The sequence below is a fragment of the Hippopotamus amphibius genome, chromosome 17, assembly GCF_030028045.1.
Source record: "Hippopotamus amphibius kiboko isolate mHipAmp2 chromosome 17, mHipAmp2.hap2, whole genome shotgun sequence".
In the NCBI taxonomy this organism is placed as follows: domain Eukaryota; kingdom Metazoa; phylum Chordata; class Mammalia; order Artiodactyla; family Hippopotamidae; genus Hippopotamus; species Hippopotamus amphibius.
The window spans coordinates 52858949-52874112 of NC_080202.1; the positions used below are offsets into that span (position 1 = coordinate 52858949).

Sequence of the window (15164 nt, forward strand, 5' to 3'; positions counted from 1 at the left end):
GTGGTTCCACCACCTCCACACTCTGGCCCCCTGCTCACACTTGGAACAAGCAGGTCTCCTGCTCCAGGCCTTGGCACCTGCTGTTCCCTTGGCTTGGAAACGCCTATGTCTTGCCCAGGGCTCCCTACTCTCTACCTTCACTCCCCACCTTCCTTCGGAGCAGGTCACCACCTGCCACATCACACACTGGTCTGTCCTGTCTCCAGCCTGCCCCATCTCCAAGTGCAAGTTCTGGAGGCCTGGTGACCTAGGGCCTGGCACACAGGCAGCACTTAACAAGTATCTGCAAGGGACTTCCCTGGCGGGGCAGTGGTTAAGAATCCGCCTCCCAACACAGGGTATGCAGGTTCAATCCCTGGTTGGGGAACTAAGGTCCCAAATGCTGCAGGACAACTAAGCCCGCTTGCCCTGTAGCCCTCACACCACAACTAGAGAGAAGCCCATGTGCCACAACAAAAGATCCCACATGCTGCAACTAAGACCCAACACCAAATAAGTAAATAAACAAACAAATAAATACTAAAAAAAAAAAGACTCCATGCTCCCGATGCAGGGGGCCGGGTTCGATCCCTGGTCAGGGAACTAGATCCCACATGCTGCAACTAAGAGTTCGCATGCAGCAACTAAGGAGCCCTCAAGCAGCAACTAAGACCTGGCACAATCAAATGAAAAAAAACCCCAAACACCAAAAAAACCAAGTATCTGCTGAATGAATGAAGCCTTCCCTTCAGATACACTATAATCTTTAACAAACCGTTTGATTTTTTAAGTGAGTTGCCATCAGGATTCAGGGACATCATGCCTGGGCACACACATGGCCTGAGGGGAGTCAGCTAATGCTCCTCTGTGGTTGCCTGGAAGGCTGGACCACACACCTTCCCGGGTCTTCCCCTAGGGCTGCTCCCACTCCATGTTTCCAACAATGAATTACTGACTGACATTTGTTTTTGGGCCATGGCCACAGAGCATCAAACTCAGCTCCCAGGAGGACAGAGCAGTGTTTGGGGGAAGGGAGCAGGGGAGGGAGGTGTCCATAAACCTGTCCCCCTGGCCTGGCCCTTCTTGATGAGGTGTGGGCAGCTTGCTGACTGGGCAGTCTGGATCATGTACTTCCTGGACAAGTTCAAGTTCAAAATAATTTGGGAGGCCAGCATGAATTTGCTGACTTGATTTTATCAAGTAAGCTCATTAAATAGGTCAACAAGCAAAAACCTTCCCTCTCTGTCATTATCGCCTCCTCCAGGAAGGATGCTTTCATAGTTCAGAAGTCAACAGAGGTAATCTTTTTTACACTGAAGACGTGTGACTTTATGAAACCCCACCATAATACCCCGACTCTTCTTGTTTTGCCAGGAGCTGGAGACACCAGCAGTTACTTACAGCTTGGGGCTTCTTAAGGATTAGCTAAAGTCAGCTTGTGGAGTGCGGTGCTCAGTGCTCAGAGCAGAATCCTGTTCCAGATCCTCAGATGCCCTAACACTGGGTCTCCTGGGCCAGCAGGCTGGCCCTGCGTTCCCTCAGAGCAGCGTGTGCAATGACTGTCACCACGTGCTCTGGACAAAGATGGGAAAGGCAAGCTGCCAACAGCATTAGGATTCCATAAAGAGAATGAGTGCTCAGCCTCTGAGCCGGAGTCACCCTATGAAAGCCTGGATCCTCTCTCCAACTCATGGGCCCCAGTCTCCCTGAACCTCTGTGTTGCCCATGTTTCCATAGCAAATGTAGCCCCCTTGACTTATTTAACAGGTGTGCGCTGCTGTCCGTCTCCCCATTAGAGAGTAAAAGCCCTGAAGCCAGTGATGGTCCCCAGGCCTGACACAGGACCTGGGATGTGGCAGATGCTCCAATGTGTTGAGAGATGAAGCCCTGGGCATGGTTACAGAAGGGGCACTCCTGCCAGCCCCCAGCCTCTCCCCCACTGACCTCCCGCCAGCTACATTCTCCAGAACATGCAGGACGGGCAGCCCCGGGCGTACCATAGTGTTTCCTGCACCTGGACCTTTGCACATGCTCCCACCTCACTCTCTCTCCCCATCCCTTACTCATCCCTCACAACCCAGGCACGAGCTCCCCTCCTCCCGTTATGGGGCCGGTGCCCCAGACCTGGACTGGCCTGTGGCATGCTGCTCATTTACAAGGGCTTCAGCACAATTTCTGGTTCCATGCCTGCCTCTCCACCCAGACCGCGTATCCCTCGAAGGCAGAGTGCCCACTGCTCCACGTGCTGAGCCTGGTGTGCTGAGGCAGCTGCGAGCTGAGCCCCAGTGCTGGGTGAGCAAAGGCAGGGCCCTTCTCAGCACCCCTGTCTGCGGACGGGCTGACCTCAGGCAAGGACAACACCACGTGCCCACAGGAAAGAACTGGCTACACCCAAGCATCCCAGTGTCTGGGGAAGGGACAGTGAGTAGACTGAGGCCAGGAACGGGAGCCCAGGGCCACATCAGGGCACGTGGGACATGCTTGAGAGCATGGTGGTCCCCATGTTCCTGATGACCTGGCAACCATTCTCCTGATACTGGAGACTCGGATGGACATTCTTTTTTTATTAACATTCTTTTTAAGTTTTTTGGGGAAAGAACTGAAAAATAGCTTTCCTTTCTTTAAAAGGAATCTTAACAGACAATTAAGGATACTGCTGCTGATTTGCTGCTTTGATCAGTGATGTCCACATACAGGCAATCTGACTGAGGAAAAAGACTTTGACTCAAGGAAGCCAGCTTCAGACAGATGCTAATGATGAGAACCCAAAATAAAAATGTTAGGGCCGTGAAAAGGCACCTCCAGGATCATTCCACATTGCTAACATTTCTCTAGATAACCTGGCAAATTATACAGTACCTGGGTTCACGGCTCTCTGAGGGAACTCAAGATGGAATGAGTCTTTCCTCACGGATGTGAACTTACTCTGACAGCGTCCCTGCTACCAAGTCAGTGGGGTCTGCTCTCCAAACAAACACCCTTCAAAACCACACCCACCTCTGACAAACCCGACCTCCCTCCCCTGGCACAGGGATCTCATTTCAGACAAGCTGAGAAACATTCCGGCACCTCTAGGTGATGAGAGGTGACTCAAGGTCACACACACAACAACGTTGCCCTTCTGGTCCTAGAACAGTCTCTGCTCCCAGGGCAGGCCTCCAAAGCCACCCTGAAATGTAGCCAGCAGACAGTGGGGTTTCTCCCAGGGCCCTTTTTGTCTGGGGGATGGGGAGGGTTGATCCGTTCTGAGCCAACTTCTGACAGGGGTGTGAGATCTTGGACAGAAATCCTGGTACTTCTACATCAAAACAGACAAGTAAAAGTTTCAACTGCAAAGAACTGCTCCGTTCATTCGCTGACAAACATGGGGGCAGGGAAGGGAATACACTACACAAACCTTTTGTCTGTCTGTGGGTGGCTACTGCTCTTTTGAATCTCTGTGATGTGTGTATGTGTTGCTCCCAGGCAGGAAGGAGCCTATTATACAAGCTGCCAGGAGACGCAGCCTGTTAAATGCCTTTAAATGAAGCAAACACATGAGTATCTGGTGAAGAAACGCATTTTGGAGAGAATTAAACAAACATTTAAAGTCTACTCTTGGCAGGATGCGCGCTGGGGGGGTACTGAGTACTCGCTGCTGCGGTTGGGTCAGGGTCACAGCTGACCTGGACACTGAGGAAGCCCGGCCTGGAGGCGCTCAGCGCTGCCTGGAGGCGGGGGCCACGCACCTTCCGGACCACGGGGCTGCCATCATTGATGAGCTGGGCCAGCATCATGGCCACGTTATGATCGATGGTGGTGGAGTGGTCCGTCCTCTCTGCGGAGTTGCCCACAAATGTGCCAAGGGCAAAGACTGCTGCGCAGCGCACCTGTGTGTGGAACAGAAGGGCGGTCACCCCATGGCCAGCTGTTTGGCTCTGGTCGGGGTCCCTGGAGACGACCTGACGCAGCCCAGTCTTGTTCACAGTCCTCTTGGCCCAGCTCCACTTGTGTAGAAGAGCAGGAACGGGGAAAGAAGAGGTAAGTGGCGGCCCCGCCCAGGGGCCAGGTGACAGGCTGTGCAGGCATCAGAGACCAAACCAGGGGCCGGGTAACTCATGGAAGGGGAGGTGGGGGGTCTGGGGCCAGGCCTCTCTGGGGGTGTGGTCTCCAGGCGCGCCTTGACCTCACAGCCTGAAGTGGCCGGGGCTGCAGACTCACCTCAGGGATGGGGTCGGAGAGGAGGCTGCAGAGCTTCTCGTGAGCACTGTCCCTCACCCCGCACCACCGGGCCGAGTCGAAGTTCTGCCAGATCCGGCCCAGGCAGATGGCCACCCACTGGCGCAGCAGGGGGTGGGGGTCGTTGAGCTGCTCCAGGCAGATGGCGATCAGGTTTCCCTGGAGGCAGGCTTCCTGCAAGAAGGCAGGCAACACAAGGCATCACCTGCCGACCACTGACTGGGGCGGGGTGCTAGGCTGGACCCCAGCCCCCAGCGTTTCTCAGGGAAACCTTGTTTAATCACATCGCAAGAAGCACTCAATTTCTTTCTTTTTTTATTGTCACCGCACAGCATGCGGGATCTCAGTTCTCTGACCAGAGATCGAACCCGTGCTCCCTGCAGTGGAAGCGTGGTGTCTTAACCACTGGACCACCAGGGAAGGCCCTCAATTTTCCTCATTTTAAATCCCACCAATTTCAATTCACCCTGGCTAAACAAAGGGTCCAGACCCCACTCCTCCCATGGAGCCCCCAGGCTGGTGAGATCCTGCAACACCACTCCCCCACCCCCATCTTCTGAGGTCACTGTTTCATCAGACATTCAGAACAGTTCCTCTGGCCCCCAAATAGTGGAGCTCAGGGTTGCGCCTCTGCCCACAGGGAGGCCACGCGGGGGTGGGGACACAGCGTGACACTCACCTGCCCTGTGTTATAGCTGTTAACGATCACAGCCAGAATGAAGGCCGTCATGGTCCTGTGCTCAGCCTAGAAAACAGAAATCACCTGCTAGTTTGCACTTTCTTCATAGTGGAAACATCACTCCCAAGCACTAGAGTTATCCTTCCAGAATTTTTATGATGAGCTTGGTGTGTAATTAAAGTAATGAGAGCCAGCTTTATTGTCTTTTGAGTCTACAAAAAGGAACAGCCCTTTTAAGAGAGTCTGACAGCTACGGGTTGGGCTCTTGGAGGATAGATGGGTCCCTGACATCTGATGCTGCAGGACGGGTGTGGGCCTCTCTTGATTCTGCTCCATCAGAGGCCGCCCCCATCCTGCCCAAGCCTATGGAAGCAAATTATCAGAGTCTAGCACACTGGTCATAAAATGACCGACCACAGTCCCTAACTTTGCTTCATTTTCCCTTCTTCGTGGTCTTCTAGTGGACAGATCGATTCTCATTTTCTCCTCTCCTCTGTGCCTCTACAGATGCAGAGATCAGTCTACGTTAACTATTAGTGGTACCTTGAGTTTTTAACCTGCACACTGAACAAAGTCTAAAGCCAGTCATTCTCTCATGTCTCCCTTAGATTCCTAATATTCCTCCTCACGTGTCAGTCCCTCACGTGAGTGACCGTTCTCACTTATTCTCACAGCCGATGCTGATTTAGAGACACGACATGTTTGCCAATGTCTGCTTTCCGATGCTTCCTGCATCCTACTGTCCCCCAGGCTCCATCTCCTCCTGAAGTGTGGTCCTCCTGGCTGCCTGGGTGGAGTCAGCACACAGGAAACCGTTGGTCCTGAGATGTGCTGGCTTCGCCCTCTCCCTGACTGACACTCCCTGGCAGGCACAGGGTCCTGGGGCGACTGTTCCCCCTTGTGCTGTGAGGGCCTCTCCTTAGTCTTCCATCTGTTACTCTGGTGTCTGCTGTCCCCATCTTTGCAACAATCTTCCTTTTTGTCCTGGTTACTTTCAAGATTTTTCCTCTTGCCTTAAACATTCCCTACTTTCATTATGATGAGTCTTTGTGTGGATTTGTTTTTATTTAACCTTCTCAAGACACACTGTGCTTTATAAACCTGAAAACTCATTTCTTCTTCAAATCTGGAAAATTCTCCACCCGATCTGTTGGATCACGTGTCCCCCCATCTCCCTCTGGCCTGTGTTGGATGCGGCGAGCCCTCTCAGCCCCTCTGTCATAGCTCCTCTTTGCTTCACCCCACGTGACTTCTCCATGGACTCCTTTACTGGTTTTGTCGATTCTGCTATTTAATTCGTCTATGGAGCTTTTAATGACAGTGGCTGTCTTCCATTACCGGTCCCCCCCACCCCAGACAACCCCCCCGCCCCAAATCTGCCTATTTATTAGAAGACTCTAGTTGGTCATTTTTTGAGGAGGAGTAAAAAGGACAGAATACATTGCTCCCTTATAGTAGTTACAAAAGTATTTCTGAGGAAACAACACAAGGGTTTATTTTTGGACATTATTAATTAAAACAAATTGTTTACTCAGTTGTTTTAAACATACTTCTTTGTATTGACCTGTAGTCTTTTTCAGAGAATCCTGTTAGTTTCAGTTCTCCGGGAGCCAACCCTCCTACGTGCCAGCTCCGCTTATATCCCTGAACGTGGGTTAGAAGCAGGCTGGTGCTCCTGGCATGAGTGTCGGTACCCTGGCTGTGTAGGTGTCCCTGCAGAAAGGTTCAGCCTTTGCTGCTTCCAGGCGGGTCCTGGAGATGTCACGTTCCTCTCTTGGCTGGCAGCTCCCCTCCTCCACGGGGAGTTTCTGTTTCTCACAGAGGCCTTTCCTGACTTTCCACCCAGATGTGGACAGACGGGACCAGCTCTTCTCATCTATGTCTGGTAGGTGGGTGGCTTGCCCCAAAGGCCTGTGTCCTCCATGCAGGCTCAAGGCTGTACACATGTGAAGCCCCAGGGTCACCGTGAGGTCTACCTGAGTCCCACTGTGCCCTTCCTCTGACTCCAGTTTTTGGCATTTGGGGATTTCCTTTCCGTTCTTTCAAATCTTTGTCCTCAAAACGATAATGTGCTTATAGTTGAAGTGGGGCCCACTTGTGCTGGCTTCACTCACCATATTACTGCATTTTATCAGCTTAGATGTCTTTCTCAGTTGTTTGATTTGTATCTTACCCTGAAGAACAGGGAAGTGATTATTTCCAACACTCGTATAAAGTCTAAACTTTAACTGCCTATGATGATGTTTAAATACCACACTTCAAAGACACAAGTTCTACTTACCTTTTATAACAATCCTGTTTTTTTAATGTTTTCTGTATTTTGAAAATTTTTTTTATTATTGTCATTTAGTTTAGAAAACCAAATAGAGGGTGAAATTACACACAAAAGTTCCTTTACACAACCAAAGCCACTGAAGACTGTATGTGAATGAGCTGTTACACTTAAAACACTCTGATAAAAATAAGTTATATTAAGTAATTATTTAGGGTGTCTATTTTGTTCTCTTTACTATGCTAGGAGCTAGAGGTAGGGAACATAGAAATTAATTAAAAAAACATTCACAGGAAGTTATTCTATATGCTATCATGCAAAACTAATTTTTAAACAACTTAATACAATAAAATATATTTAAAATTTAAACTTTCAATCTCTTCTTTCCACCCACTGCCCCCTTCCTGACTGATAGGTGCATCAATCTCCTGTCATGTCCAGAACCTATGCTTGGCAAAGGAACTGCCATATCATGGATGTACAAGTACTCACTGATCTAACTTGGCTGACAGGGGTGAGGGCGCGAGGCAGAGTGGATTCTACTTCACTGCAAAGATGTGCCCGGAAAACGGACTCATGTAAACAAAACAAAACTAGCCTGTGTGTCAAGGTTCACTATAACTTTTACTCACAGAAGCAGCTATGGAAACAATATGCCAGGAAGCAAAGGGCACTGTCTGACTGAGGCAGAGCCGGGGTGTAAACGAGCCCTCTCCCGCCACCCCCCCAGACCCCTCTGCGTAGAGCAACCTTCCCCAGAGTCCCCAGGAGACGTGTCACCAGAGCGTAACATGCTGGTCCTTACTGGCATGTATGGATCTGCCAAGACCGAGAGGAAGTACTTGTGGCCATTGTCCTTCACCAGGTCAGCTTGGCACGACTGGGGAGAGACACAGGAGAAACAGTGAGTGCAATTCCCGGGAAGGGGCTTCTTTTTCTTCTTGGGATGTGTGAACAAAGGAATGTGCAATGAATATTTTATGCCTTAATCATTTTCTCCTCGCGAGTGCAATTTTTATCTGAAAAAATAACTGGAACGGCTGTGTGCAGACACATTTTTCCTTGGCTGTGGGAAAAGGGCTGGCATCTCACACACTTTCAGAAGCATAGCAGCTCCAAGGCGTTCTTGAAAGCACCCTCTGGGTACCTGCTGAGTGGAGGTGCCCTGGCTGCTGGACCGGCTCATTTGCCATCTGTGTCCTGCAGCCTCTGCGCACGTCCTCCCTCCTGCATCAGCCTGGGACCCATGCACCTCTCCTTGCACCTTCTGAGCTGGGATGCACCAAACACTCGAAACCACCCAGTTTCTGCAGATCCCAGCCCCTGCTGGAGCTTGTCCTGTGCCTTTGCTTGGACCTATATAACCTGTGTGAACACAATAATTACAAATTATTTGTGTCACACGGTTATATTCCAACAGGTGCTTCCTAAAGGCCCATCTCCTACCGCAAAGGAGCAGCTCCAGGTGGAAAGTTTGATTTCAGTGCTAAGTGGGCTGCCAGGTGTGCAGCTCTTGCTACCTCCTCAGATCACACGGCACCTGTAAGCACCATCATGTCATGTGTTCATCTGCTCAGCACAGTTTTCAAGACCCATTAGATGCTTGGCTTGATCCTGGACACAGACACCCGCACACCCTGCTCGCGGTCCTGGGGGAGACAACTGAGCAGTTCTGGCACATCTTGAGGAGACACTGGGCTTGAGGGGTTTGGGGAGAGGAGAAGCAGCTGGGATCATCCACGAAGGAAGGAAAGATGCAAGGGTGGGGGGTGTGGAAACAGGTGAAGGGGAGCCCAGCCTGCCAGGATGCGGGGGCTGGGGACGGGGAGAGAGCCAGGGAAGGCAAGAGGCAGAGAGCTCTGAATGCTTCACGGAGGGGGTCCTGAAGATGCCAGCAGGGGCTGGAACCCAGGAGGGTGAAGGTGCTCAGACCACACACTGGAAAGTCATGCTGGCAGCTGCAATGGTGGGTCAGCCGGAGGAGCCGGATCAGAAGTGGGGGCTGGGGGGAAACACGTGCAACAAACACAGAGCGGGTGGGGACGACCCAGGAGACTTGAGATTGTTCTAGTGGGATCTGGGTGGGATGGGCGATTCGACTACCTGGCGAGACCACTAAAGAGGAGTGAGAGGTGGGGGGGCCATGTCATCAGGGATTGAGAGGGTTTGGGGTACACTGCATCAAGGCACCTCTGAGACACACAGCAGAACTACCAGGAAGAGATGAGCCAGGCTGAATGCCTAGATCAGAAGCCACACATGTACAGGTGGGAGTGGAGGAGGAGGTGCTTTGGAGCTCGGAGGATGGGCCAGGTAAAGGGAAACAAGTGTGTGAGCAGAAGGGGCCCCAGGTGGTACAAAGAAGCAAGGAGTCGAAATCTCGGGGAAAGGAACTGGCCCAGAAATCCTGCTCTCATAGCAGGCTGGCCGATTTGGGGGGCGTTTCTGCAGGTGCTGGTTCTTCAAAGGACTTAAACGATTGTGCCTCAGACATGTCAGGGGTTGAGGATGACACCTGAGGAGGCGTCCAGTGTGGGGAAAGGGGGAAAAGAACTAGGCTTCTCGCCCAAGTTCTCCCTCTTGCAGCTATGGGACCCCAGTGACATTTGAGAAATCTGTGCTCAACTAGTGGAATGAGATGAAACACGTGACACACAGAAGCGCAATCTGAAAACTGGAGCGTGACACACAAATCACTGATACTCTTGTTCTTGAAGAACAACCCACGGAATGTGGTCATACTGTTCACTGGGCTTCCTGGATCAATACCCAGAAAACTGCTTAGTGATTTAGGGTAACGTGTCCACAGGGAGACGCTGAATTCCATCAGCTCCCAGCCTGCTCCACTCCACGGGATAAAGGCCATTCAAGAAGAGAAGACCAGAATTTTAAGATCTGAGTTTCTGGGCTTCCTAGGTGGTGCAGTGGTTAAGAATCCACCTGCCAATGCAGGGGACACGGGTTCAATCCCTGCTCCAGGTAGATCCCACATGCCTGCCGCGCAGCAACTAAGCCCGTGCACCACAACTATTGAGCCCATGTGCTGCAATTATTGAAGCCCACATGCCTAGAGCCCGTGCTCTGCAACAAGAGAAGCCATGGCAATGAGGAGCCCGCGCACCACAACAAAGAGTAGCCCCCACTCACCGCAACTAAAGAAAGCCCGCGCACACCAAAAAAAAGACCCAACAAAGCCAATAAAATAAATAAAAATTAAAAAAAAAGATCTGAGTTTCTGAGAATAAAAGGAGAAAGTTACACACTGCAATATATCCCTAGCTCTGCAGGGCACCGCTGGTTCAGGGGCACTCCGTGTGTGAAGCCCTCTCAGGGGCAGGGCGGTTTTGCAGACGGAATTTGCTGTTTACCGCAGCCCAGAGCGCCGACCCCCTCTCTCCCACTCTGGTCCACTTCTCAGAGTGCTCTGATAATGAGGTGTTTCTTCCTCACATCAATAAACTAATAAAGGTGGCGACTGGACTCAGCTGTTTAAGTGGGAATTGAGCGAGATGGAGGGGGTGGTCAGGAAGCAGGGGCACCAGGGGCTCGGGTTAGCAGGATAATAATCCCCAAGCGCCAGGGAAGCCAATTAAGCATGCAGCTTTCAAGTCACTCCCATAAGGGGTGCCTCGCTTTGAATGAAGGTTTTAGCGAATGAACTTAAAGTCAGCAGCATGATTCCCTCTTCAGAGACTCATCCAGAACGGGCCAGGAGGGAGCACTCAGTTGGTGCCTGCAGCGCAGTGCCTGTGTCCAGGGACAGGGCTTAGGCACCCACATCTGAGAATAAAGCCAATGTCCTTTGTTTTTAAACCAGAGGTTCCACAAGTCAAATCCAGGCCCACACATTTACAGCAAAGCTCATAAAACATGTCTCATTACAGAGTGATGAAGTATCACTAAGCTGTATCCTTCTAATTCGGAAGCTGAGGCACCTGTGGGACTATGTGAAGCTATAGCTTTACTAGGTCTTCAGTATCGGAAATGGCAATTATCTTGTTCATGTTGAAAGACCTCTGTCTGGATGAGGCTGCCATGCAGGTGGGAACCACAATTAACGCTCTCTGGTCATGTCCATTCTCACTCTCATGTCTCAGCAGGTGTCCTTTATGAACTGGTTTAGAATTACCCCATCAGCCATCCCAGCCCTGTGTGTGTCCACACTTGTGGCCGGGGAGCTGGGGACCTGCAGGGTGCTGACTTCTGAGGATGCTGGGACACAGGCCACCAGCCACCCGCTCGCCCTTCCAACTTGGCCAAGTGCCTCCTTATAAGGAAGAGAAAACAGTCCTTGAGACTACCAAGGCCCAGAAATTCAGCCCACAGATGCACTGCACGCAAAGGCCAGTGGAAAGCTCCCCAGAGAGACGTATGGCTCTGGCAGCCCAGACTCCTTCATATGGCTGCTTCCCAAGGGCCTCTCTAGTATCTGTTTGTTTGCCCCCAGATCAAGCTGCAGGTGTGACATATTAAGGCCAGGGTAGAAAAAGGGTGGAAGCAAGGAAGAACATGAATACGAAATGGCTTTTCCTAAGCAAGCCCCTCCCTCACTGCACACCTGACAACTCTGATTCTTCCGTCTCAGGGATTTCAGGGAATTATATTTTTAACATGGGGAAAAGCGAGGGAGGCAAGGAAGAAAAGAAAAGCAAACAAAGAGAAGGGGACGCGAGCACATAATTCCTCGTGGCAGCAGCTGAAGATGCAGTTTGCAAACAGATCTCAGCAGGGAGCAGAGACCAGAGACCCAGGATGAGCCCGACCAGAGACCCTGGCTTCTGTGAGGGTAAGTTCACAGGGCGAAGGCAGGTGCTCCCTCTCAGAATACTCTGGCAAAGGATGCTGTGTGGTAAACCCCATCTTCATTCTCCTTAACACAGATTAAAAAGTCTGTTTCCTGGGGAGCAGGAAGACACAAACTGAGCACAGACCAACAGACCAGGCATGATGAATCAAATGAGGCCCAACTGGCAGGACAGCCCTGAGCAGTGTCACCAGTGGACACAGCCACTCGTGTTCTGATGTCAATAAGGAGAAAATCACACAGAGGGAGGGTCCTGTTTCCTGTCCTTGGGTCACAGAGTTCACTCCTTGGGATGAGGAAAGGATGAGGAGAGGCAAGCCAGGTTCACACAACAGACAGTGGCACCAGAGTGTGCCTTGACCCACTGCTACCAGAACATTCGAATCATCTGGAGACAGATGCAGGACTACGCTGAACTGTTTATACACCCAGAGATTTAACAACGGCACATGGCCATAAAACTAGCAGTGCCTGAGAAAATAATCCCAGGGCAGGGATTCTGCTCACTGCTCGTAAGAGCTCACTGTCCTTCACAAACCAGAAGCACAGTCACAGGCAGTTAAAGACACATGTCCCTGTGCATGCCTCCAAGCCTCAATACAACAGCCTTCCCACTTGCCAAGTGTAGCAAGATATTTCAATATATAGAGGTTTTCATTTTCCAACAAATGGTTTATTACTTTAAATATTCTCACATCAGACGCTCTTGTGTTGAAGGTAAACTTCAGAATGAAGAGACACCATGAATGTGGAAATAACTGATATCAGTGGGAAAATCACTGGCACACATGAATGCTTTTATGCCTTCGATCTACTTTTCTGTATGTGTTCTAAAATTTGTAAATGTAGGGACTTCCCTGGTGATCCAGAGGTTAGGACTTGGTGCTTTCACTGCCATGGCCCGTGGTTCTGGTCAGGGAACTAAGATCCTGCAAGCCACGTGGTGCGGCCAAAACAAAACAAAATTTGTAAATGTATTTAAAGGCTCAAAAATCAAAATCCTACAGAAAGGTATAGATTGAGAAGCATTCTTCCATACTTTGTCTCTGTAAGGGGTGGGGGGAGTCAGTATGATCGTATTTTAACGTAGAAAATGTGACATCTGGGTACAAAATGAAAATAAATATTAAATTAAATGGAAGTTCTAAAAAAACCTCCTCCACTGCTATATGTAATTGATTTACTAGTTTCTTATTTATTTTCCCAGCTAAACATAAGTAAATACGAATGTACAGAACAAGCTGCAATTGATACCGAGCGGGACCCTGCGGGGCTCCTGGGCACAAAGCCCTTCTGTGTCCCCTATTTCTTTGATGATAGGAAAACAGCCTTCATTCAGCCTCCATGACCTTCCCTGAGTTCCAGTGGGCAGATTCAAGAAGTTGTTAATCAGTGAAGGGAGGGGATGCACGAGACCTGGGAGAAACAGGCAAGAGCAGTCCTGGGGCAGGTCCTGTTTCCCCAGCAACAATACACACAACAATATCTTTGAGCTATTCTGGAGAAGTTGAAACTTCTTCAGGTGGGAGAAGTTAATGATGGTATACTGCCCACAAGCATGCAGACCCCACACCAGGGACCTGAAGGTTGATGATGCTGACTCCTACTTACCTCACCACCAACCCATCAGAAGAATGCCGGACTGTTACTGCCTACCCCTGACCATGAGCCCCAACTATAAGACCTCTCCCTATTCCCCAGGGAGGGGGGCACCGTTCTTGAGGCGCTAGCCACTGTGTTCCCCCTTTGCCTGGCAAAGTGATAAAAGCTATTCCTTTCTACTCCTCCAAAGCTCTGTCTCTGTATTTCTATTTGGCATCAGTGAACAGAGGCCAGGTTTTTCTCTGCAACACCCTCTCCTTAAGCACAAGGACCTCCTTCACCTGGGGTCTGCCCCTTGTATTTCTTCACTTAGGGGCTCTTGTCACTTGGGCTCATAGAGAGCTTCCTCCGTCTTCACAGCCAATGCATGATATCCTGCTGCAGAGGCAGCACTGCTTACCTATCCAGCCTCCTGCGGGTGCATGGACCTGTGAGCTGAACCAGTCCCTCGTGATTATAGACACTACTGCCGTGAATAAACTTCTACATGTTAGTTATTTCATACATATTCAGGTAAAGCTGTAAATTTCCAAACATGACACTGCTAGATCAAAGGGTAAACACATTTGTAATTTTGACAGACATTACCATTTTGTACTTTCACAAGCAGAGCATGTTGTAAAGTCTCTGAATTTTTGCCAGTCTGATAAGTGAAAAATGGTATTTCAGTGCACTTATTATGAAAAAAGATTGAGCATTCATCATACATCTAAAGGCCATTCATATTTCTCTTTCTGTGAACTGTTGGTTCATGCTCTTTGACCATCAGATTGTTAGTGTTTTTCTTGATTTCGTGGAGCTCTTTATATATTAGGGAGGCTAGTCTTTTACTTGTGATAACAGATTTAAATTTCTGCCCCCTCCCACTCTTAGTTGTTTTAAAACTTTGCTCATGGCATTTTTTTCTTCTTATGCAATCAAGTTTATTAATTTTCAAAGATATCTAGATTTTAAGTTTTAGTTAAAAAGGCTTTCATCACTCTAAGGGTAAAACAGAATTTGCCTGGGTTTTCTTCTAGTTCTTTCATGATTTCATTCTTTATATTTAAATAATCTATATCTTTAAAGTTAGTTCTGGTGTTCAGGATGTATAGTCAGACGCCTAACTATCCTCACTCCAAAAAATTCAGGAGTCCATCATCATTACTCCATTGATTTGAGATGCTGTCTTTACCATACGCAAAATCCTGCATGTACAGAGCTTCCACTGGTCTGTCTGTCCATAATCCAGCACCACAATACTCTTTACGACTGAGGCTTCACAGTTAATTTTGATATCTGTAGGATTAACTCCCTGTCATTATTCTTCCTGTTCAGAACTTCCCTGGCTATTTCTATTTATTTCTCCATAGGAAGTTTAGAAAATGTTTGTTTACTTCCAGACAAAAAGGCTGCTGGTAATTTTGGGGGGACTGTATTAAAGTTTAAATTAATTCAGGGAGCACTGACATATTTATGATGACAAATCCTTCTGTAAATGAACAGGGATGTTTTTACTTGTTCACGTTGATTTTTGTGTTCTTCAGGAGTGCTTTAAAGTTCTCTTCACAGAAGTTTTTCATGTTTCAGGTTAAGTTTATTCCTAGATTTAGGATTCTCTTATAAATGGG

The 15164-nt window shown here is 49.3% G+C and overlaps 1 protein-coding gene across 14 annotated transcripts in view; it reads right to left on the bottom strand.

Moving 5' to 3' along the window:
* Positions 1-15164, bottom strand: part of RPTOR (regulatory associated protein of MTOR complex 1) — a 349362-nt gene that overhangs the window by 51585 nt on the left and 282613 nt on the right. For all 14 annotated transcript variants that reach the window (XM_057714268.1, XM_057714266.1, XM_057714263.1 and 11 more), the window contains 4 exons: positions 7954-8028; positions 4877-4942; positions 4180-4371; positions 3708-3848 (listed from right to left, as the gene is read on the bottom strand). In XM_057714268.1, coding sequence (XP_057570251.1) covers positions 3708-3848; positions 4180-4371; positions 4877-4942; positions 7954-8028 — 474 coding nt within the window. The remainder of the gene's footprint in view (positions 1-3707; positions 3849-4179; positions 4372-4876; positions 4943-7953; positions 8029-15164) is intronic.